The 26,045-nt window shown below is 42.3% G+C and overlaps 1 protein-coding gene across 1 annotated transcript in view; it reads right to left on the bottom strand.

The window, feature by feature from the left end:
- Window positions 1-26,045, bottom strand: part of Kcnma1 (potassium channel, calcium activated large conductance subfamily M alpha, member 1) — a gene marked incomplete at its 5' end in the record, with an annotated part of 707,467 nt that overhangs the window by 107,212 nt on the left and 574,210 nt on the right. The window contains 2 exon segments of the mRNA XM_005389908.2: window positions 16,005-16,178; window positions 25,885-25,961. Coding sequence (XP_005389965.1) covers window positions 16,005-16,178; window positions 25,885-25,961 — 251 coding nt within the window.

The raw sequence follows: 26,045 nt of genomic DNA, 5'->3' as shown, positions 1-26,045 counted from the left end.
TACAAACAGAGAGATTTTCCTTCATTTACGATTGAGAGGAAAATATTTTACCAAGAATATTTTTCCTTTCTTTAAAAAATATACCTAAACCATGATGTCATTTAGAAAATTTGCTCGTATAACGAAGCCTGAGTTATAAATAACTAAGATTACATCTATAAAATGCTAGATTTTTAAAATGGCAATAGGGAACTTGTAAAGAATGTAAGTCACTGATACAGTGAGTAAAGAAACACTGCTTGTCATTTTTCAGAAAAAGATCACACAAATGTGATAGCAAGGGAGCACAATAAAAAAAGAAAAAGAAACAGGAATATGATAGTGTCTCTGATTGTATCCGCAAAGGAAACTGTGAAATAAATTAACACCCAAGTGCCCACAAAAGGCATATTGTAGCTTCATTGGGAGTGATTGTTATGCGACAGGGAGGTTGGTGGTTTTGTAAGAACAGAAATAAAATGTAGGCTGTGAAATCTGCTGGTGATAACTAATGACCATACTACTTAAAAATCTGATTTTATCTCTAACAGAAAAAAAAAATCAGAATAAAAAAGTACTCTAAAGGATAGATGAATGCACTAAGGATCATATTTCCACTTGGAACAAATACACCCCAGAAAGGATCAAAGGGCTGCAGGAAATGAAAAATGACAGTTCCTATGTGGCCCTGGTTTAAGCTCAAGGAAAACTACCTTGCTGATAACATCTAGGGGCTTAGGAGGGGGTGGAGTTTTTCTGGAGTTATTCTGGGAGGAGATGAGAACCATGACCCACTCAGCTGATGAGAAGCTCACTTTAATTTCAAAAGATTATTGCGATTTAATCTCTAGCAAAAAATAGCTCCCAAACAGTACCCTTTAAACTGTACCAGTACAGTTGTGTTATTTCCGGTAAAAAGTGTGACATCTCTTTACATTCAGTTCCTCCACTTCTCTGAGTAGGTTAAGGCACACATGTACAGAGCATCCAATGTCAGGATGTTGCCTCCAAGCCTGGAATGTCTCCAGTTAGCTACACAGAGAACTTGATCAGAAAGTCAGAACCTAAGCAAAGGACCTCTCCTTTCACACCTCCACTGGTTTCTGTGTGCCATGGAGAGCCAGGTGGCTAGAATCAGTTTCAGGAAGATGCGAAGGGCATGGGGCAATCTGGTAGGGTTTGTGACCGTCAAAATCTAAGCTGAGGGTTTACTCTGTTTAGTCAGTATGTTGGGCCAGCAAGATTATCGTTTAGGCAGCTGGCTGGGGGTGTGAGTGATCAGAAGTGTAAGCCTGGCCTTCAGTACAGTTGGAGTAAGTCTAATTCATAAAGAATCATAGGTGAATGAAAGGTGTTTGGGGGTTAGAAATGTGTGTTGTGGATCCAAAGTGCAGAAGGAAGTCACCCGAGAAGTAGGAAGGCCATGGGACTGCGTTGCCATCATTCATCTCTATTCACAGAGACTCAAAAATACTTAATGATCCACAGAAAAGAATACACTGACATCCCCAGATCCACCATGAAGTCAATACCCAAGGCGCTTCATGTGCCTATCAGTAGGATCAATGGAAGATGTGAGTAATCTTCAAAAGAAGCAGTGATTAATTCTAGATCAGTCTATTCAAAGTTGTTCAGCAGTTTGAGGACTTGGCTGTTCAGAAACAAATATTTTCCTCAAAGCAGTATAAAGGAACAATGAAGATCTTTAGCCTTGTGACCCTCTTTTCTCCTCAGACATAAGGCAGATAAAGCATGAAAACATTCTCAGTAGAGTTTACATGTCAGTTAGCAACTATCTGCAGAATTCTGACTTTGACCTTGGCTGCTGTATACAATATGCAGAGAATTCAAACACCAGTGAGACTTACTGTGTGTTGTTGTTCTTTAAAGTTTCAAAAGCTGATCAGGAAAACTGCAATACAGGGAGTTTGTGTGAGGTATTACTGGCTTATAGGAGAGAGACATATTAATCCTTACTTGGGATTTGGGGACAGCCAACCAAAATGCCTTCAAACAGATCGCAATACTAGAGCGTACCTTCTAAGGATGGGTTAGTAACCCTTTTTCCTAAAAGGTCAGATGATAAATATTTTGGTTTTGAGGTCCGATACACGCTCTCTGTTGCAACTCAACTTGGATGTGCACCTTGAGAAGAAACAGGAATAACATGCAAATGAATTGGTATGTCTGTGATACAATAAAACTTTACTTACTAACACAAGCAGATTAGTACATGGCCACGCTTCGTAGACCCCTACTTTAAAGTGTGGGGTAAGCTTCAGTCAGCTCAGAGAGGCAAGAGAAAGAATCAGGTGCAGTAAAACACTACAGAAATGTGTTAAGTGACAAAACCAAGAAATTCTTGGAAAACACTTGGGTGATGAATACAACTATAAAAATTGATTAGGGCTGAACTACGAAGGGCTTTGAATGTCACGTTAATAACAGAACTCTACAGGTTGTCCTATCATTACAGGTTATTAGATAGCCAAAGATCTACCAAAAATTTGTTTTCCCTTTGTTGTTAATGGGATGACAGTAAGATTAGATCTGTGCTTTTAAATAAATTTAGTATTAGACTAGTGGTTAGAAAAACTAACTGCAGGGAAAGAGTAGTAGCAGATTAGGTGAGAAAAACTGAGGCCCTGAGGTTGGCAGATCCCCTGATAGTGATAAGAGGAAGTTAGAAGTGAGGTCTGGAAGCAAAGCAGTCTTTGGTAGGATAAATGAGAGGATGGGACCCTGGACTTTCGAACTGCAAAAATGTGTATGGATACGTACTTAACCCCTAGACCTGTCCTCACATCAAGCCTGCCCCAAGAAAGAGGCAGTGGTAAGTTAAGGATCTGAGTCCAGTCTTGACCTCACTCCTAGCTCTAATCCTACTACTGAGAAAATCAACAAGATGCAGAACCCAGATACTCATAAAGCAACTGGGGAAAAGGATAGTACAAACTCTCCACAACAACCAGACCTCAAAAATGAGTGAGATCAAGACCATCATCAAGGAAATAAATTTTGATGAAATTTGAAAGGAAAGAAATGTCTCCTTACTACCGGTTCCCCTGTTTGTTTTCCAATTGGCCCTACGTCTTCTAGGAGCACAGTGAATTTTCTGATTCTCTCTAGATCCAGCTCAAAGAAGGAAAATCATAAAGGCAGGTAGGATGAGGAATGAAGAGAACCAAAGTCACAGTTTTCTAAAGGTCCCAATCTCCAAGACAGCCCCAGTAAGCATTGTGACAGCAGGACTAAGGTGTAAGATACAAATACAGTTGCTTTTCATCTATGACACATGTGCTATTCAAGCCAGGAAGCCCCTTTGGCCTGGAGATAGGTGTCCCTGCTTTGTAAATTTCAAAACCTGTATTCTTGGAATACATTTCAAAAACTTGTATTCCTGGAAATGTGCCTCTGTCTCTCTTTGTCTCTCTCTCTATATATATACAGACATAACTAGGAGACTCTTTGGGGCAGTTGGCAGTTACCATTCATTATGTAAGGGCCAGGACCATTTGTAGAGAAGTAATTTTTTGCTATCTTCAGTAGCTAATGGAGTTCTGACTACTGCTTACCTTCAAGTCCCTGTAACTCAGGTAATCACAAGATCTTGGAAGGGACACTTTCTGTCCCTCCCTAGGGTAGAGGGAGACATCATAAAAGCAAACAAGCTAATAATAAAAAAAAAAAAACCTGTAAAAATCTTCTGGGCTCTCTTTCCATCTCCAGATTCTGGCCTATTCATAACAAGAATAATAACACTGATACACTACAAAATTTCTATACTCAAAGAAGAATTTCACTGTTTTCCTCACAGAGCTTACTATAATGTTAGCAAGCAGACTCCAGCATTTTGGAAGAACTTACACAAGCAAGAATTGAAAAGCAAGAGAACTTTTAGTTGCTGTTTCACCAGAAAAATGCAGAAACTCAGAATCTCAGAGTTTAAAGTCACCTCAGAGATACTATCTTTCAATTCCCGTAATTACACACAAATTTTGCAATGCTTTCTGGGTAATCAAGATGGAAAGTAACACCCCAGGGAGATATTAGCCACATCTTGGCATTTTTGTTGGCTTATTTTGGTTGAGACTATGATGGTCTGATCTCAAAATTAAGTAAATTGACCCAATTTTGATTTTATACTTTGTTTTACTAAGCTGTTCAATTCTCAGCCACTATCTACGGACTTCTCTGCCTATAATTGATGTGACCTTTTATAAGACTAGGCAGACAAGACCACATCATTTGGAGAGAAAATAGTGCATTAGCTATAGTTAAAGTGGTTATTCGTTATTATTCCCACTAATATCATGAGAGGCGGTTGACCTCTGATCTAGCAATCTACTCATTCACTACGTGATCTTGGTCATTTATCTCTATTATTTCACGTTAATGAAGGATAATAATAATAACAAAAATAAATCACAGCATTCAACATGTGCCAGATAACCTTATAAGAATTTGTAAGATTCTTGTAAGACTCTTGTAAGACTAGATATTCACTCATTTAATCCTTACAACTCTGAGAGAGATCCTATTATTATCTCTTCTTCACAAATGTGAAAGCTAAGAAACAGGGTCTGGAAATTATCCAATGTCCCATGGTAGTAAAGTATTATACCTATTTGGGGGTTTCCCCAGATGAAACGAGATGAGATATCACAGTACATTGAGAAGTGTAGACTCAGTTATGTATAAAACAGTACTCTTTAGTAATTAGCATCCACTGATCATCTGCTTGATAAATACACCAGAACATGACCATCAGGTCTTAATTCCAGTGTCCCCAGAACACACACAAATCTCACCTATTTTCTCTTTCTTTCCTCAGAGGTGTCCTAGGACTTTTTTTTACTTTAATTGCCAGTGAGATCACTTTGCTTACTGCACAGTGAGGAGTGTGGCTTGAAAATCCTCTAATACAGACACGAAAAAAAGACAACAGGAGGTGTCTGCCTAACAGAATCCTATTTTAATTGTAATAGCTGAAATCTGTGGGTAAGAGGGCTTCCAGCAACCAACTCCTTGCAAATTCCACATTCACATCAGTCCCATGACTTCCAGACCCAAGTGGTCAGCATTCCTTTGCTCCTGTCTGCATTCCTAGCATATTTCTTACTTTCATTTTCACCTCCTGTCTCTCCTCTGCTGGGTCATTGTACCTCCTTTTCACTAACACCTATTTAGGACTTAAGCTCTGAATCATCCCTGCTGGACATGTTCTCTCAGTTGGATGTGTTACAGGCCATGTGTGGAAATGTATTCATCTGCACAAGAGAAACGAACAGTGCAACCTTGAAAAAACTCAGAGAAAATCAGAGCTATTTGCAGGCGAGAGGGTCACTGGTGCTGGCAAAGAGAGCTCTGAGAGCAGTCAAGAAAGCTTGCAGCGTCTCCCTTCTCCTGAAAACAATAAACAGAATAATGATGCTAATTAGTAAACAGCTATGGGATACTCTGCCCTTGGAGACCTCAAGGTATCACCTGGGTGGCGCTGTCAGATTGGATCTGCCTCCCACAAGTCAGAGCCAGTGGTCTTAATGGTCATGAAAGACCTCAAAAGTTTCTTGCACCTGAGCAGAGCTCTGCAGATGGATACATCTCTCTACAACAGTTGCCCTTCTTCATCTTGGCCTTACCTGATGCAGTATTTTTACATCACCATAACTCACAGGAAAATGACCAGGGTCACTGAAATTAAACTAGATGCAAATGCCAAGTCCTTGACTTCCAAATCAAACACTCTGCATGATGTAGAATCCCTGCCTCTTCTGATCTGAAAGCTTGTGAGAACTTTGCCCATGTGTTTTTCTTTTTCCTATATATTATTCTACATATTGTTGTGTTTCTTCCCAATATTTATCTTTCACAAAGTACATTGACTGTGCCTACGAGCTGATAAGTTTCAAGTTCCCTCAGTTATATTCTCGTTTTCTTGCACCGTAGCCTCCCCCTTTTGATCTTGTGTAGCCCAGCTCTTTGTATATGCATCCATGTAGTACTTGGAAAGCTGCTTACAAAGCTTTAGGAAACCTCATGGATCTGGGGTAACCTTGCTTCTGGCGTACCACCTACTACTTTAATGGTTGAGAGTCCCTTCATGTATTCATTCTCTTACTCATCAAATATTTACTGAACTGGAATCCTCCGGGCCATTTCCTGCTCAAGTTTTCCTGCCAATACACAAAGCCCCACCAAGAAGGCCAGCATGCCACACTTCTGACCTCAGAAAGAGACAAAGCAACCCATAAGTCCACTCTTGATTGAGGGTGATCCAACAGGCCCCAGCCCAGAAATCTGATAGTGGCCAAATTAAGATCCAAGCCGTCGGCTCCATTCCCAGAAGATGCCCATGTGCTGTGGTCTACAGATGCCCCTCTGAGCACTGTCAACACATCTGGTGCAGCTCTAGCTCTGGAGCTCTTCCAGTTTCATTTAAAAGTTTCTTGGTGCAGTTGATCATCTCTGATACAGATATGCCTCAAAGGATTCCACTTAGAGTCTGCATAGTTTTTTTTTTTTGTCTGCAGCCCCAGGAGCCTTTGGTGGCACCTTACCATGTTGAAGGGGATAGGATGGGACTTTCTGCCTGCCTAGAAGAGTCCAGGGGAGTTTTCTTGAGTGCAAGAGGACAGATCCTCCCAAGGATGACCAAATAAGGTGGCCAAGTAAGAAAGATCACTTTTGCTAGCCCATTCCATCTGAACTGGACATCAGAAGAGCCCCTCTTCAAAACAAGAATCTACGGGCATGTCTAGCAATCTTCCTCCACACCAGGCACTCTTTAGAAAGCAGTCTTTCCCATTCCCTCTGAGATGTCAAAGGTGGGAGTCTGAGCTGAAAATGTTGCACTTGGCTTTGTCCATTTAGATTCTCTATGCAGAAAAGGTCAGCTAACAAAGCAGAACCCTCATAAGCAAATGTAAAGGCAGAGGATCCCTTGGTTATCTAAGTAATTCAACATGTTGATTTGGAAGAAAGCCCTCAAGAGAGGAGGACAAGACATAGCTAGTTGGCTGGGAGCACTTTGCCATATTCCACTTCCAGAAGTTGGCATCTTCAGCACGAACAGCCTACCTCTGCAAGGAAATGCACGACTCAAGGACTTTTCATGCTGTTTTCAAGTCTCTTTGGGGTCAGTGGTATGCACAAATGCTACAGTTATGGACGCTGACAGAGACACAATGAATGCAGACAAAGGTGTTATGCACAAAAGAAACAAAAAGAAAAAGAAAGTGCTTTAAAATGCTGCATAACTTCCTAGGAGCTTGTGTGGCAGTACTTCACAGGAAATGTGTTTTGTATTTCCACTGAAGTAAGGGAAGTGGTTGAAAATACAGTGGATTTTCAGTGCATGGGAAGTGAAGTACTTATTATTTTTTCCCTTCATAGATGTAAGGAGACATGCTGTCTCCCTGAGAAAGATGGAAGGAGAAAAAGTCTTACTGCTATACACAGGGATTTTACAAAAATAATTCCCATGGGCTGTAACTGAAGCTACCACATGCAGCTGGAGCCAAGACCTGCAGGGCCAGCCACATGTCCCAGCTGGTGGCCCCATTTGCTTTATGTCTGCTGTATGCCCTGAGCCAATATTGTCATGCCAACAGTTGATGCTGTCCACCTCTGCCACCTTCAACACTCAAGGTGGGGGGTGGGGCTTATTCATCCAGGGAGGATGGTAAGGGAGGAAGAAGGCAAACTAGGGGGAAAGGGAAATAACTGCAGTAGACCTTTAAAACCAGTGGTCATGTATGCAGCTTGCTGGGGTTCCAGCCCTGGGCCCAGAGAAGTAAATCTTCCTCCAGTGAGAAAATTCCACTGAGCTCAAGTAGGAATCACAATGGCTACTGGTCAGCTGGGGAGAATTAGGGTTATGAAATTTAACTAATGGAATTCAACTGCTGCAGAGCCATTAATTAAACTTCCTTTACAAAGACTGCAACTCCTTGGGCTTGTGTTTGGATAATGTGCTTCAGCTGTGGGGGTCCTCGGGCAGTGAGGCTACAGCCATCCTTCCCAAGGCTCTTCAGAGCAGCTCAGTCCTGCCTCCCACACTCCCAGCCTCCCTGCGCTCATCTTCCCCTCCTTGACAGTGGGTCTCCCACCAGCAATGCTGGCCCTTTCTCTCCTGGCTGCCACTGCTGGACCTGTTTCACTAACCAAACATCTGAAATGGTTTCTGCTGCCTTACACATTAAGAACAAAACCTTTGGGTCTGGCCTCTACCAAAGGCTGGGCCCTATTTTAGCTTTCAAAGTGTTTGTCTTCCTGAAATCCCCCAAATAAAATCCTAAACTCTAGCCTTGCTGGGTAACCAGCTGCTTTGCAGGAGACTCCAGCCTCCACACATTGTCTCTAGTGTTCATTACTGAAATCGTTATCTTTTCTACCTTGTTTGGAGACCAAGTGATGTACTGATATTACTCAACTACATCAGTAGCTGTTTGCCTCAACTTACCCCATAGAAGGGGGAGTCACACAGCCTATTTTAAAATCCCAGCTCTACTACTTACTTGCTTTGTGACCGCTGGCAAGTCATTTAACCTCTGTGTCTCACTTGCCTCATCTGTAAATGGGGCACTTTGTAGATGCCTCGGATTACAGCTGCCTCACCTGCAAATAACAAGTACTACTTTCTAAGAAGGACTAATTAGTATCTGCAAAGACAGAGAGTTTGCAATCCATCCTGGCTGTGCTGGCAGAGGACCTTGCTCATAGGATAGCAGAAACTTCTAAGTTTAGTCTTGACATGAATCTTGGTTACTCAATTGGGCATTTTCTAGTTCCCCCATAGCAACAAGCCTCCGTTTCCCTGTGATAGAGTACATACATCATAATGATAGATCTGTTTGAGTAGTGATCCTATACTCAGATAAGACAAAAACATCACCTTGGTCTCTAGAGGGGAGCGTAATTTTTCAGCAAAACTTTGTATGCCTTTTCTGTCTCTCTTCACCAATGAGCAACATGTATTTATAGTTTCTATACCCCACTCCATCCTGAAAATGTTCTCCATGTGGCTCCTCTGTGCCTATGGTTCCTAGGCTTAACTGAAGTCAAAGACCCCAAATATTAAGATCGTTTCTTTAAGTATGCTGGCGAATGTCCTAAATTTACTGGGCCATATGACAAGGGTGCATCTGAGAGGAAGGAAATATCCAAATGATATGATGGTACCGTATGAGGAAGGAGAATCCCAAGGTTTTATGGTGCCCGGAAGTGCCACACATCAACTGCCGGGTCCCGTTTAGATGAGATTTCAAGACAGAATGCAGTAAAGCTTGTACAACCTTCCCACAACCCTCTCTCGGGCAGGTTTTCCTCATTATTGGTCTGATACTAGTTTGAGACAGTGCCCAATCACATCACAACAAATTAGCCACAGACACACGATAGCAGTTAACTCAGGGGGCTATCCTGATGCGGGTTAGGGGATTCCCAGGCTCCATGAGCTGCATGCTCCCACAGATGTTTCTAAAAGCCTCTTCCCAGAGGCCCATTTAGAGAGAAATTAAATGCAACTTTGACTTAATTAACGTTTTAAATGATAATGAATACAGTGTAGATTCATAGGAAGCATTTACATTGTGTTGTAAAATTGATAAAAATTTAATAACTCTTTGTTAATAAGTTATGTCTCCCCAGACCCATAAAGCCTAAGGCACTACAAACTCCAGACTGGGTCTAATCTAGGCTTCTGGTACAGGTGGAGGAGGGAGGCAGAGATGGACTTGACATTTGCTCCAAGCCTGCACTAATTCAAACCTCTGCTTGTTCATCAGTACTTTATTCCATACAGTAAAGGTCAGGATTTGGGCTCAAGGCAGAGCTTTGACAAGGAAGCTCAAGTGGAAAGCGGGCTGGCCCTGGCATCTGTCGCCCGAGATAGTGGAGGAGGAGAGGAGATGGAGTGCTAACTGGCCACATCTGTCCTCCACCATGGAGGTAAGAGGAAGAATCCACTGCCTGGTGGTAGCAGCTGTCAGGGTGAGTATCCTGACAACCACGCACTGTCCTGAAATAAAAATGCAAGCATAATTTCCATGTCACCTTGCATAAGGACCTCTGCTTGGCTTACATGTGGCATGCCAATGTCTTTTCTAATTTGTATTTAAAGAGCCAAGTCATTTTATTACAGCAGCGTGCCCCTGGAAAGGGAGGTGTCTAAGTGATAGGACACACACCAAGGACCCTTTCATCGTCTTCCCTCATGCTGACCTTTCCACTTGTCTTTCAATTCTGTTTCAAAGAATTTCTTTTGAAAACTTGGCGGCCCCTAACCTACTATTTCCTTCCTCTTTCAATCTGTATGTGTACACTGTCTTGCATATTTATCTTAAGGGATTCAGCAATATACTTTTGGGGGGAGAGGAGATAAAACAAGGTTCCGTGTGCAAACTAACTACTCACTCAACCTTAACTGCAAAAATCAGCTATTTGTTCTACATGAAAATGGGTTTGTTTGGCATTCTTCCGAGATATGCAATTTAAGGGATTCTTTTCCAAGGTGATTTTGCCCAAGCAGGATCTTTGCCTTTCACAGTGCTGTTTTAGGAAGTGGACTACTGCAGAGACGGTGAATCCCTGCCCCACAAGATATATTTGCAGTCAAGCCCCTGAACAATGAGACTGCCAGAAGTCACGTGAGAGGCCCTGGCTTCTGCAGCCTTGGCTGTGACCAACAAAGGTGCCTAAGAGGCTCCTCCTGAGGACTTTTTTTACTCCTAGTCATGTGGGATGGCTAAATGACAACCCAGGATTCTCTGCTTCCCTGTTTTTGCTTCCTGCAATGAATTGCAAGTGGCCAGATGTGGACACATGGGCCAGGTGGGCTAAAAAGCCAAGTCTCCTTCTGTGTTTGACGTTAACGTGCATGATGAATACTGAGAGAGACACAGATCACATTGTCATGGTGAGTAGGAGAAATCGTAGGCCCAGACACATGGGCATAGAAAAACATAAGAAGGGGAGACAGGAAGAGGCCAGTCAATGGTGACAAAGTGTCAGGAAGGAAATGAGTTCTGGTGCTGCACAGTAAGGTGACAGCAGTTGGCAATAATATACCCTATATTTCAAGACAGCTAGAAGGATGGACTTTGGACACCACAAAGAAATGACAAACATTTGAGGTGATGGATATGCTAATTAGCCTGATTGGATCATTACACGATGTACAGATGTACAATATTGAAAACCTACATTGTACCCTGTACATTTGTGTCATATTATATGTCAATTTCAACATATGTGGTGATTAAGCTGGTTTGTGCCAAGTCTCCTCTGACTCTCCTTTCTCCTATCTTTCTCTGGTGAGAAGAGGAAGTCATTGGTTTTTAGGGCCCAGAAGTAGAATAAAGAAAATATAGGAATAAAGAGCTTGAGGAAGTCTCCCAAGATTATAGGTAAAAGCAATGAGATAATTACAGGCTTGTGGTCCTTAAATACTTTAAATGTGACTTATTAAATGAAGCCTCCCTTCTCAGGGACAGGAGACTCTCAGCCTAGGTGTGTCCTGTGATAGACTTTTTCCTAGAGCTGTTTCCACCCTCTGCCCTGGTATCTGATTTTATGTTCTTCAAAATACTACTAGTTCACCGGAGTGACTTTAATTCTATTGACAGTGTTAATTCTCTGCCTGTAGAAACCAAAGGCCACTCCGGATAAGCTGATTTTTGTTTATTATCTGACAAGACTCAAGATTACTCTAAACCGATTTTGGTATGTCTCCCTTCAACCTAATCATATTGGACTTCTCCTCTCAGCTTAACCATCAGGGCTGAATGCCTCCTTGTATTATATTTATATCCGACATAAAAGTCATGCACAATTTAAAATTACCTACAGTAGTCTGCGGAAAGGTGCATGTAATCATGCAGGTTTAAACTATTAGTAAATTGAAAGGTTGCTGTGAGTGAACCCACGTGTACTTTAGCTCAAACTAGTTCCAAGTGCAAGCCAAAAGACCCATTTCTCTTCTACCAGATGATTAATTTGCTCGTGCCAGTGTTACTGATGTTCTGTGACCAGAATCATGTCAGGCAGGTCTCAGCAGGTCTGAATCAATACCGACCTAGGCTGTCACTGCGTCATAATTTTCACTGTCCCTTTCTATAACACTTAGCCATCAGATATCAGGCAAGACCTAAAGAATGAGAATAAACTTCCAGAGAGAGAGAGAAGGTCCATTTCACAGAATTATATTGGGAAAGAGTGGGACTAATGAGGATGTTCATCTGTACGTGTGTGTGTGTGTGTGTGTGTGTGTGTGTGTGTGTGTGTACTGTGCTAGACATATCTTTTTTGTGTTGGATAGTAGTAAAACACAGCCACTTGTGAAGAAGCCACAGCACACTCTATTCGGGTAGCTTCAGAGAGCTGGCTGTCCTGCTCAAGATGGTCTGAAGTAGAAACAAAATCAAGATACTCAATCACATCACAACAAATTAGCCACAGACACATGACAGCAGTCAACTCGGAGGCTATCCTGATACAGGCTATGGGATTCCCAGGCTCCAGGGGCTGCAAAGCAACCCTCTGTACTGATCCTAGGCCCCAGTATTAAGCAAGTCAGTCTTTCCCAAAATATTCTTCTGGTGCATCCTTATTGGTTACCATCTGTCTTATTTTTCTGGCACCTTTTTCGTCTTTTCTAAACTGGCCCTTCCTCTCCGAAGGTCTTTATGTCAACACAATTTGACCTTCCATCTCCTCAGGAGTTCAATAGAAGGAGACAATAGGTCTCCTAGTAGGGAACTTAAGGGCTGATCTCCTAATGGGCCACACATTCAAAGGGAACTGTCTGAGCAGGAAGCACATGGTCTTGCAATTAGAGCGCAGGGTTTTAAAACTGCATGAACACTTTTAATATATTCCCACTCCTCTGGGGACTGGCTTCCCCTCCTCCCACTTCAGAAAACACGTAATGGAACTTTGTGTTTCAATTTAACATCCCTTCAAAAACGGAAATCTTTCCTTTTAGAAGAAAAACAAACAGCAAAGAAGAAGAGGAAAGGCAAGAGAGAAACGAATCAGACCTTCTCCACAGCACACTGGAGAACTGGGAAACTGCGACCAAAGCAAGCTCTATAATAGTATAATGATCTTTAATGAGTGTCTTGGGAAACAATACAGCCCCAGCATAAAAGACAAAGGGCAAAACCCATCATGGCTCCGCTGACACTAATTCAAAATGATTTTCAGAACAACTAAAGAATGTAAGAGAAGTAATCTGATCCACCCATCTGACCTCACTTTGATTCCAGGGCCCTTCTCCTGCCATTTCTAATTGTCAGATCCTCTACGTTTCACATCTGCTCATATTTAATGAAAAGACCCCTCTCGCCACTGCTCTCTGAGTCAACTTGCTCTGTCAGACGGGCACCACCAAGCCTTGCCACCAGCAAGGGACACGCAAGGATGGCTGTGGAGATTTGCCAGTGGGCTTCGGCGGAGGGAGAGAGAGGTTTTTTTTTTTTCTTTTTTAATTGGAGAAGGATTTATGTGGTCACGTGAAGGAGCTCAAATTGGAATGGATTTTTCTAACTTATTATTAATGGTCAAAGGTGAGTGATTTCACACAGGGATGGGTGAAATTTGCTTTTGTTTGATGAAGTGATGACGGCGGGGGTGGGGGAGCGCGAGTGAAATAGAGACGGCCAACAGCCCTTAAGCCATCAATGCAAGCAAAGGCTTCAACACCTAGCTCCAAACGCCATGTTTCCCATGGTGGGGGAGGGGGTGGCTCTAGAAGCACAGGAAAGACAACGAAATCACGCACTGAATAGTTTTGAAAGTTTGGGACAATCCAACCCCACACTGTCTTTCTCCTGGCCTTCGACAATACGTGGATTAAACAGTAGAGCTGAAAAATCCCTCTAATTAGGGTCTCTCTCAGATAAAATAAAAGTTACATATACTGAGCACCATGGGCCTTGAACAGGGACACAGACAATTGTGATTGTTGTGGCTAGCTGGTGCCGAGACGTGACCCCAGAGCCCTAGCTCAGAACCATGGAGGCTCCCTCCCTCACCCATTGAATCTGTAGCCAAGGTTTTTGAACCTAGTGGTAACTTGAAGTTGTGCCTTAGGCAGAAGTGATTGGCAACTATACCCACCAGCACCACTCACAGAGATGTGGCCTGATGCCTGCCGCCACACCCCTCTTCTTCCCCAGCTCCTCTCTTTGAACTTGGTGTCCTGCCACATGTCATAGAAGAACAAGCTTTGTGTGCAGCTATGACCTGTCACCTGGGTCATGGCATATGTACTAGATAACATTTTTGCAGGGAAAGTAAAGAATAAGGACTCAGGCTATGGCATGTGTAGGAAGAATCTTAAAGACAACTTCCCTTCCAAGGTTTTAGGTCAATGTGGCAGTCCATATTCCCTCTCAATACAACCTCCATTAAGTATCACTTTTAAATCAGTCTTGTCCCTTGGCACTATTTTGGGGGAGCAGTGAATCGTGAGTCAGAGAGGATGATTCTCTGGTCCTAGATCAAACTTTTCCAAATGCTTCCAATGCAGCTTGACTGTACGTCAGGTGCCTCAGACTCAAACTGAGGGTTCAGACGTTAACATCAGGCACGGCTCACCATTCTGGGTATACAGTGGTGTTAGGGTTCCCTCACCCTGGAAGTTCATACTGATGACCATCACAGGAGTACACTGCGCTGGGGCCACCTTCAACTCTGGCCAGCGTAGGGGAATAAAATTCACTTTTCATGAAAATAAATGCTCAGGAGCTGAGAGCTCTTCCTCCTCCTGTGATAGGCGAGAACCAACTCCTGCTGGTGAAAGGTCAACAAGCTCTGGACACGTGGGAGGGGAGAGGACGAATGACAATATGATCACCAATAAATGTGGTGGCCCCTTAAAAAGAAGGGAACCGATAACAGGCAGAAAGAACAGTTGTCTCCTACTTCCTGTACTACCCAAAATGTGAAATCAAGGTCAAGGTCATATTCTAAGGGCATCCAAGTCCTTGAGCATAACACAACCTTTTCTGGCGGGGGATGAGGATGTATACCTCTGCATCACACACTGGAGCTGTCAGTAACATCACCTATGAAATTGATTCTTTCTGTGTTGGGAAAATAGCAAAGTCTGGGGTGAAGACAGGGATGACAGTGATCCAAGGAATTTGGCTCCTTAGTCTTACCGGTTACATCTGCAAGACTGACAAGTTCCTTAACAGCTCCAAACTCAGGAGCAACAAAGTCCTGAGCTATAGACTCAAAGCAACCACGGCAGTCCATGGTTTGTGTTTGGTGGTTTATACTCACAACTGCTACAAGATAACCTTAGTGAAATGGGAATCTATTGTTGGAAAAACTAAAGAAGAATAATCATTTGAATTAGTCATCCTTCTGAGGTGAAGCTCTAGAATCCACCAGCCTATGGGTGTTGGCATACCCAAAATTCTGTTTTCCAGAACATAGGACAAAATCTGTTATTCGAGGAATGAATTTCAGGTTAGAGAGGCACAGAAAGCAATATAAAGAGGCACTATTTTACACACATACATCTCCTTCTAAACTCTGTGTAGTTTGGAAATTAAACTCACTGAAAGCAATTTAATGCTCGATCTGGCTTTTTCTCTCTATACCCTTTTCCTTCCTCTTGTTTATCCAACCCAAATTATAGCCATTCCTAAAATTCCGAGATACATATTTTCACATATCTCAGCATTAGTATAGTATTTGATGTGCTGTTACTTTAATTTCCATGTTCATTTACTTAAGCTAGAGAGACAGGAAGAAAATCAGCCCACTGGTATTTCCCTCGTCTTGCACACTATTTCAAGAAGCACAGTAAGCAAACGAAATCAGAAGGGAGGCCCTCCTCAGCACGTATACAGAGACACAGGCAGGTGGATCATCATCTCACCACAGAAGAAATAACACTGGGAAGGGAACACCAGCCAGATGGACTCACAGACCACAGGGCACAACACGAGACAGGGAAGATCCCACAGACGGCACAAACACGGAACGGTACGTGTTGAGGTTAAACTTACAGGCAGGGAAACTGGTGGAGCAATCATTAACAGAGACAGAAGAAAGTGGGAAGGCTCTCTCAAGGGTGTCCACGTTACCACGCACACGGCCTGACATGCACGAGCAGTCACGCTCAGAACGTCCGCAATCAAAACAACATGCCCGTCTCATTCTCTTGTAGATGGACATCTTGGCTATAACCATGAGGTTGCGTGGGAGGAGAGGAAGAGCGGCAGTTAATGGCAAGGTCACACACAGCAAGGCAGCTGGAAGGGAGCTGAAGGGATTTAACACAGGTCTTAGTTCACATTAACAGTCTTGACCCAGGGGAAAAAAAATGCAGAGTGATTGCTGGTAACAGTTTGGTTGTACATCAAATGAAAAAAAGCAATGAAAATATAAATTGCCTGTATCGTCCCTCAAGGCTGTTGCCTATTATACCCTCCCACCCACTCCATAGAGTGGTGACCACAGGGAAAGGGCGTGACTGAATACACTCAGGTTCTTGGATGGGAAGAAGAACAAATTATACACAGTTTTTTTTTTTCTTTAAAAAATAACCAACCTTTTCCTCCTGGCACAATTAATACACAGAAGATAAAAGAGAAACAAAGCAACTCCATTAAATTAACTGCTTATTTGGGATAATAAATGGTTTCTGCAACAGGTGAACATATTTAATATGTAGTTTTCTAATTTCCATCCACTTTTGGGCATTAGGCAGAGCCTGGGACATGCTTCCATCAAATTAGATGTGAAACGATTACATGTTAATATAGAACTGTGGATGCCTTGGCTGAACTTCCCAGGAGTGAGTTTACATGATAGCTACAGGAATTTAAATTTACTCTTGACAGAACAAATAGCCAAATCTGTCCATATAAGAAATACAGCTACTCAAAGCTAACGCTGAGTATTTGACATTAAAGGAAGTTCACAAATAAGAAATCACCAAAAGCGTATGAGATGTTGATCTACTGGAATGCATTTAGCTGTTCGTGGATGTATTTTCTGCTTAAAGCTGCATCTGAAAATGGCATCTATCATTCTCTCCCTACCTACCAGGAATTCAGAGAACAAACTATTGGTTAATCAGAACTTTTTTTCCTTACATAGAAAATATTGGCCAAAGTAGATTAAAAATGACAAAACATGGAATAAGAAAATGGGTCCCTTGTGAAATATCTTACTGAAATTTGCATGACCCAGTGACAGCTCTTCTAAAACTAGTGTGCTAGGTTCTGTACTGCATGAGGACCCACCCCAAAGGCTGACCTACAAAGGTTGCTGCATAGTAATATCCAATGCCCTTCACCTTTACCTTTACCTTTCAAGCCAATTTGTATTTCAGTATAAGAGGAAATTTTTGTATCTCATTTTGATGCTATAGCAGGCAAACATGTTTGTCTGTGACCGGTCAGCTTCTCTTACAGACTAGGAGAAGAATTCATATTTAGTCTAAGTATCACAGCCTAACAGTGACCCTGAACCAAAGAGGTGTTATTCCCTGCACCCACAACTTCCATTTGGAAAGTCATTCTTCCCTCTTTTTTTTTTTTTCTTTGTAGAGAATGGTTACCCTCTTACTTTAAAATATGACTTGTGGTTTTGCCCTCTTTGAATGTTACAGTCACCAGGAAAGGGGTTTAAATCTCTCAAATGGGTCAAGTCCTGTTCTAAGACCTTTATGACTTGCCATACAGTATATTTGTCAAGCAAGGGGAACGTTATGATTGTGAAGAACAGGCACTGGGGAGATGAATGAGAGATCTCTTCAGCGGCATCTCCACCCCTGTAAACGTGGCTCACATTTTTAGTGACATGTTCTTTTAGCAGCCTGGGTAGTCTGTTGTTCAGATGATCATGCAGCCCCAGCCCTGTTCAATGCACAGTATATCATTCCTTTGAGCTTAGCTTTGACAAAAAAAATAAAAAATAAAAAATCCACTATAGCATTTGAGTCAAAGGAATTTAAAAGGCAATGGCATGACTGCCCATCTGTCCCCACAAAACAGAGCTGACTGAAGTCAAGAAAGCGGGGTGAAAGTCTTCAACGGAAGACATGAAAAGAAATTCATTTGAAATGCATCCGGATCTGGTATATGACTTGGAGATCCAATGTCTTGCTTTTTCTTTCTTAGTTCTTTCAGTGGAAATATTGATGTGTTATTTACCCACAGGGAAAAAAAACAAGGATGATTTTGGTTGTTGTTTCACTGTAGATAAATTGTTATGAAAAGAAAATTTTAATCAAATGCTGTAGCAGAAGAGAAGCCCATCAAACTCAGAAATGCTTTGCTTCTCATTAGCAACAGTCCCTGGTTTTCATTTTCATACTGCCATTTTGGGATCATGTACAATAATAGAGTCTGACACATTTATGGAGATAGAAAATGTGTATATATATATATATATGTGTGTATATATATATATATATATATATATATACACACACACACACATATATATGCACCATTTTTAAGAACAAGGGATGGGATAATGGAGATGGAGTAACTTTAGAAACTATTTTGTCAGAGGTAACCCCTCATAATGGATGATTTAAACCTCCTACTTCATAAGGGTTCAGGAGGTACAGTAACACCAAACCAAACCAGTGGCTCTCAGGGACTGTTTGCAATTATTATTGTTGGTTGTTCTAAAGACCATGCACTGTTGTATACAATTTCATATTGTTAGCATGCAGAACAGGCTGAAACTGGTCATCGAAGCAGCAAAAAACCATTTGCTATAACATTAACTGTTAATTATAATCAGTCACATTCCAAGCAGCATATGCATAAAAAAAGAAAACATGCTATTACACGTCATTCCTTCCCAGCTGTTTTTTTTTTTTTTACACTCACACCAAATGCAAAATAGAAATCTCAAAAAACAAACAAGCACCACCACAAAAGAACCCAGCAAGAAGGATTAACGAGAGGCTCAAAGACAAGACAGAAACAGTTAAAAAGGACTGAGCCCGACATGTTGACAAACCTTCACGAACCACAATGTCTCTAGACCAAGGGCCACCAACTGGGAGAGTGGCTCCTTTCCTCTACTTCTTGAACAGTCCATTTTCCTTGACCTCCTGCCACGTGTCTTCACCTGTGAAGTCTGGATCCACTTTCCTATAAGGTAGGGCCCATTCTGACATTCCATTTTGTGAAGCGATCCAGCAGGCTTGAAGGGTGTACGTACCAGCCAGGAAGAGATTTCCTCTGGGCTGTTATTCAAGTCAGGGACAAGCTCTTTAACTAAAAACTGATGAGGGTCTGTTTCATTGCTAGTAGATGTTCCAGAAGATATGCACCCTCCTTGTGCAAAATTACACTCTCAAGTTGTAAAGTAAATTTATACCAAAATTCTGTTGTGGATCTCCTAATTTGAAAATTACCTCCCCATCATCTCCCTCAACTCTCTCTGGCTTCTTAATCTTTCAGTTCTGTTTTGTCAATCATGAATATTCAGAACCAACAGTATTTTATTTCCATTTCTCAGTGGTTGCTTCCTCTTCTACAGCCAATTTGGGCTAGAAAGTTACTTTCAGATATCAAAGAGCAGTAGACTCGCAAGGTTAGAATTCAAGGAGCAAGTTAAAACAATTTCAGTATGTATTTAAAACAGAAGTAAGTTTCTTATCTACCTCCTGCCTGCACAAAGTTTCCTCTCTCCTTTGGTGTGTGTTGAGGTTCTTTCTTAGGTAGTCACCCTTGATCTCTTCCCAAATCCCAATCCTCAGAGGCACAGTTTTCCCAGGGAGCTCAATGGCATTCCAAGTGGAACTATGAGGACATCTAGTGGATCAGTGGGGAAGAGCAGCTAGTTAACAGTGAACCTGAACATTGCTGGCCTTTCTTTCAAAGAAGCAGAAAGAAGGCCCTGCTGTCTCTAAGAATTGAAATGTTTTCAGTGTCATTTCAATTCAGTGGCTGCTCCGATCCATGCCAGATGTTCAGGGGGCAGTGGAGACAAAAGGATAAAGGGTTCTAGGAGATGATCCTAGGATGGTCAAAAGGGGAAGCTTGCAAGCACATTCATTGACTCTGCAACTCGGCTGGCTGGGTCTCCACAAGACCCTGCTGCAGCTTCCTGAGAAAGGGCGCCGACAAGAGTGTGTCTCTGGCAGGTGTAAATACTGGAGCTACTTGTCATTCCATCTTAGGGCTCTTGAAACTTTATGCTCAATGAATGGCCCCATAGGCCAACTTAACTCAGGGAAAGCAGAAATATAAGCCTCCAGAGACTCCGTTTTCTCTTCGGTGCACATCATAAGATTCTTGTTTTTGGACCTGTGCCATAGATTCAGAGAGGTTATGTGGTTGCCAAGAATTAGATCCTGGGTCTCACCTTTCCTCCAAAGAACTCTGTTTGAGCAGATTCATAATTTGAGAGAAAGCTTTTATATGCTTTTCCTCATCCCAATAAAGTGGATATTCCCCCACTATTTCCAATATATGACTTCCTAGTAGTATTTATAGAGACAAAATAGAAGTATTTCCCTAATGGACATCATCAAAGCTATCTGTTTACGCTTGAGTTTTTAAAATGGAAAGATTTCTCAGACACGGGCTTGGACAACTTTTCCTGTCTTTTCAAAAGTCGTAATTATGAAAACTGAAACCTGCTGCAGATGTAGTAGAATTAACTGCTCTTGCTCTGAGACAGACCAACAATCGACTGTCGAAGCAGGATTCTCTGCTAGTTAGCCCTTCTGAGCCAAGCCTGGAATGGAAGGGAGAGTTGGATAGCCTCCTCTTCTCAGCACCATCTGCCTCCTGCTTCAGCAACCAAATTGTCAGCCAATTTGCAATTGCAGCATCTTAATTTCCAGGGTGGACTGGAAGAGGGCAGGAAAAGCCACCCTGGACAGAGAGGCTCAGGTGGAGTTTTTCAACTGCTAGGGAGGTGTGATATTTTAGCTTTCAAATGGAGCAGATTCAAAGGAAGACTGGTATGCAAGAAAAAATAATTTGCCATTACATTAATACTTTCCAGAACCTAACCTCACTTTTAAAATCAGTCCAGTGAAGGGAGTGTTACTTCCAAGTATGAACCCTTCAAGTGTTCGACAGAACCTAAAATTATAAGCAAAAGCATCCATGGGAGAAAAGTCCACAGAGGCTTAAATTTGAGGTGCACTCTTTGACGTGGCACTGAGAATCACAGAACGTTCCTTCAAGGGCTTTCAATGAGGAATAATGTCTTCACTTAACAAAATTCCTCTCATGACCTTCTGAAGAATTAAAAAGGTCTTCCAGGTGGTTTTCTAAGAACAGGAAGAGTGAACAAACAAATTTAGTTAATGTCAGAGCATACGAAGCTCATTGATTCAGTGGTCAGCAGTGACACTGTAGCTGGAAAAGGTAGAAGCATTTGGCACTAGAGTTGTTTGTTGAATGACATCACATTTTCCTCCAATTCCAAAGGATGTAAGGTCTGTAGGTATGAAAGTATCTCATGTCCTCAACATCCTGAAAAGCAGTCTACTGATGAAGGGAGCCACAGACTCAGTATTGGCAGAATTATGCATTGAGTTGAAGAAAGTGATAGCTTCGGTGATTGGATGAACCCAGTGCTACTACACGGAGCTATGGCCCCGCCCTTTTGCATTTTTTATTTACATTGAGTATTTCATTGGCTCCGAATACTGAAGGCTAGCCAAGATCAGATGATCCACTTGCTTCTTCTGCTTCAAAGGAATCTGAGGGAGCCGAGCACTGACCCATCTCCTTTTGATTTCGGTGGAATCTCATGTTTATGAATACAGAACCAATGCTGATGGCCGATGCCACTGAAAGCCACACTGCTGTAAGCCACACACTGAAATACTGGCCTTACAAGTTCTTCCCCAAGTGCTCCTCTGCTTGGAGGAGACGGGTTCCTATGCCTTAAGTAAGTCAGAGGCCCCGACTTGTTCAGACTCATACACAGCTCACCAGTGAAATGAAACCTCCTTAGTCATCTTTTCTTCCTTAAACAAGGAAACAGATCTTCCAAGATGTCTCACTACACTCGCAGATGAACCGGGGTAGGTTTTATTTTAAAGCAAAGGCACTTCATAGGCTACGGGAAATAATTGCTACTGTGGAAATATTTGTGTCCAGGAAGGCAGTGTAGATGTCTACAGTCCCAAAGGTGGTATGCAATGGATTTTCTAACATGCACCTTTCTCATATAGAGAGGCACATATACTATAATAAATATATCCTTTTTCTATGGGTTATCTCTATGCTTATATATAAAAATATACATTTTTACATATAATGTGCTGCTGCATATCATATATATATCACAACACATGAATATATATGTACCCTATGTGTTTCCTTTAGGGGACAAATTCAAGCTCTATAACAGGGGAGACCAGGAATAATTTATCAAAGGCAAGCATGACAATGATCCCCAATGGACAAGCCATCTAGAGCGATAGTGGTGATTTCTCCAGCCTAATCAGTGTCCCTTAAACGTACTGAGATGAGGCCTTCAAGAGAAACACACTTTTGTCAAGGTCTTATTTTCAAATGGAAAAATAAGACAGCGGTCAGAAGCTGGCCAGGGGCTGGGCATGGGTAGATGCATGGAGAATGGGGTTCAGTTCTCTTCAGGTCCGGGTTACTCTGCAGACTGTGTTGGGCATGAGCAAATCGGGGCATGATTTTCACTGCTACATGCAACATGAATACCAAAAGGAAAATTAAAAGCTGTACGGAAAATAAAAGAAGTATCTCATCTAGAGAAGACAGGGGAACTAGACTCTGGGCTGTTAGGAACCCGTTTTACTCACAATAGATCACTACCAGTGTGCAGTTAAAATAGAGTAGGGGCCGTATTCCAAGGCAGCAAAGAGAAAAAAAATAAATCAAAGATATATCAATGATTAGAAGTCAAAGGAAATGTCTTCAAACACATCAATCTAGACATGACTTGTCCCTGAGGAGTCTACCCCTTGGCAAACTTTCAGAGGCTGGGAGGGAAAATGTAAATCATTAGATCAGGTTTGTTATACAGGAAAAGAAAAATGGATAAATGGTAGACTCTCAGAGCTTGAGACTGAGGCCAGACAGTTGAACTGAACTCGCTTCCTGGATGGAGTGCTATGAAGAAATGGAAAGAAATGCAAAAGTTAAACTGCACTACCACAGAATTTTCCAGAAAAGGATGTTCACCCTCCACATTTCTCTGGAGAACATGACACCAGACATTGAAAGTTATTGAATGAAAGGGGATGGGGAGGAAGGGGCAGGGTTGAAAGGGAAAGAGCTAGGCTAGGAGATCAGGGTTAGGAATCTGTGGATAAGGCCCAAGGACTGTCATGAGTTCTGCCTTTATGGAGATATACCATTCTAGGGTGAATTAGCAATACCTGGGCTAACAGGTTAGACAAATGACTAAGAGGGTCAACCACCTTTTGTAGCTTGGACAGAGAACCAAGCCATCATGGGAACAAACATATCTCTATCTAAGGAAAGCTTTCCAATCAAAACTTATCTTCTCCAATCTCCTCCTTTACCTTGCCTACATGGGGAAGTGAATACTCAATACTTCATTTTATTCTAACTACCCCTCCTCCTGTATACCTGCATCCAACCCTCTGGGCTATGGCTTTTTAATTAAGAAGCATAACATCTGGGCAGTTCTAATTGTTATCAGACATTAGCCTCATGGCTGAGAGCTTTGTCACACTGGTGTGGCCTGGTAAAAGCCATCCTTTTGCAGCAGCTGTGCTGGGCATGATGGGAAATCAGATGCTTCACTGGCTCAACCAACTTTAAGGACAATGAAGAGAATAGTTATTCTAAAGAATGATGTGCCTCGTCTCCTGGGTTTGTCCATTTGTTTGTCTGGAATCAAGATGGTAAGTATACCCAGAAGGTCAAAACCTTTCCTGTAAGGGCTTTAAAAATGGCCTAATGGGATCCACGATGGTGTCTCACAAGAGACATTCTAGTTTAAAGTGAGAGTCAGAAAGGGTTTTCTTCATCCTTCTGCTTCTGCACTTCCTTCTTGAGTCTGTTCTCTATGCAAATACCAAGGAGAATGGTTGATGTCATTTCCTTGCTTGAAATATTCTATTGGCTTCCTATGTAGCACCCAGTCTTGGCTTCTTACCATCACCACCCTCTTTCATCTCATCTCATGTCCCCCTTTGATGCCATCAACCCTTCTTGCCCTTCCTTCAAACACTATACAGATTCCTCTCTTTGGTCTTTTCTTAGCTCTTCTCCCTACCTAGACTGGGTATCAGCTTCAACATCATTGCCCAATGGAGTAATTTCTGACCTTCCAAGCTTTGCTCTCTCTGAATGTATTCTATTGCTTACGTAATGAAAGCTTGCCTTCATTCACTAGAATGAAGTTTTCAGGAGTACAGTGATCACTTCACTCACCCCTCCATCGCTGGCACCATGAATAGCACCTTGCAAAGAACGGGCACTCCAAAAATACATGAATGGCTGCTCAATTAGTAAACCACATCTGTGGTTTCCTGGAGATGGGAAAGGGACCATGTATGTTGAGTCACTGGTGAAGGACAGGAGAAAATAGGGAGCTCAAGTGGGTGTAGGAGGCAGCCCAAGAGGTTTCTACAGAAAGCTTTCTAGCCCAAGAGTCACTGATGGGTACTTCCCCAAGAGACAGAGTAACCTCTTTGGGCTCTGGCAATGCTATCTTTATCGCTTACTGGATTTGACCATGCCCTGTTAGCATGCAGTGACAAAGGTCCTTGCTTTAGTTGGCACATGCCAGCAGTGGTGTTGTGTCTGGATTCTCCTTGTGAAAAGTGCTTTATGGGTAATTTTTCATAACTGTGCTCCTACTCACCAGATGCAAACCCACTCACTTTTCCCTTCCCTTCTGCAAAAAAGGTGAGGGAACTCAGGGCATCCGGAGGGGCCTTAGGGGACCTGAACTCCTGTATGTGGGCTGCATGACTCTTGGCCATCTCATCTTCTCACTAACTTGGAAACTTCATTGTCTCCTTTTGGAAAATAGGATTCATAACACCCACTGCTGATTACCAGAGTTACAATGAGGATCAAATCCACCATCACAAGGAGCTTTTAAAACACCAAATCACCCCAAGAAGGAAGAAGTCCCTATTTTTGTTTTATCTGGGCTTGAGAACAATCTGTATCAGGCATAATCTCTGCAAAAGGCCTGGCTTTTCCCAGGCAAAGATCACCTTAGATCCTGGTATCTACGGAGCTCACAAGCCAGTGTTCCTGACACTCCGCTGAGGCCCATGGGCACGAAGGTTTAGAGGAGGCTTGAGCTTGGCCATGCGAGAAATTACTGAGCCCGATCCAATCCAGCCCAGAGAGAAATGTGCCTGAGGTTGGTCTTTGGGGCATTCATGACTGAAGCCCATGGCAAGGACCATATTCTTTTCTTGGAGTCATCTCAGGGAGTCATAACGAAAAACTCTGATCTTTGGCACTAAAGCTTATAGGAATCCCAAATGGAAAGAGGGTCAATCCCATTTTGGAGACTGGGTCTCCAGACTCAGTTTCCCTCTCAGCCTTATCACAACCATCTTCAGACTTAGTGACCTCCTGTCCACTGGAAATCACCATATAAAACCACTTCCTCCTCTATGGCATTAGATGTTCTCTTTTTTGTACAGCATGCCTGGTTATACCAGACTGCACACAGGAGGAAGAAGGAGGACAGGTCCTAGGTTTCCTCCTAGGTGCTAATGGTGATGATTTTTCATCCTCTGCTCTAACAAAGCCAGTGTAGTATTTATTTCATGTCTCTTTAAACTGCTGGATGAAACATAAAGATATGCAAGAAAACTCTTGTTGTTTAATGTTTCTCTAATAGGAAGAGGGGAAGGGAAAGGAATGTGGGGACTAGGAAGGGGAGGGGAAAGGGAGGGGGGAAAGAAACAGTACTTACGCCGTTTGCAGCCGCATTTTTTAATTCTTTTGGGATCTGTGATGTCATCATGACAGGCCTTGCAGTAAAAAAATGCCCTGGAGAAAGAGAATGGAAAAACTGACACGTTTCATAATCCACCCAATGTGAAATGAGTACCACATTTCCTCCGCGGTGGTGCC

This window comes from Chinchilla lanigera, unplaced genomic scaffold, assembly GCF_000276665.1.
Source record: "Chinchilla lanigera isolate Chin_1 unplaced genomic scaffold, ChiLan1.0 scaffold00036, whole genome shotgun sequence".
NCBI lineage: Eukaryota > Metazoa > Chordata > Mammalia > Rodentia > Chinchillidae > Chinchilla > Chinchilla lanigera.
Note: the sequence above shows the minus strand (reverse complement) of the source record. Positions and strands in the feature narration are given on the sequence as shown.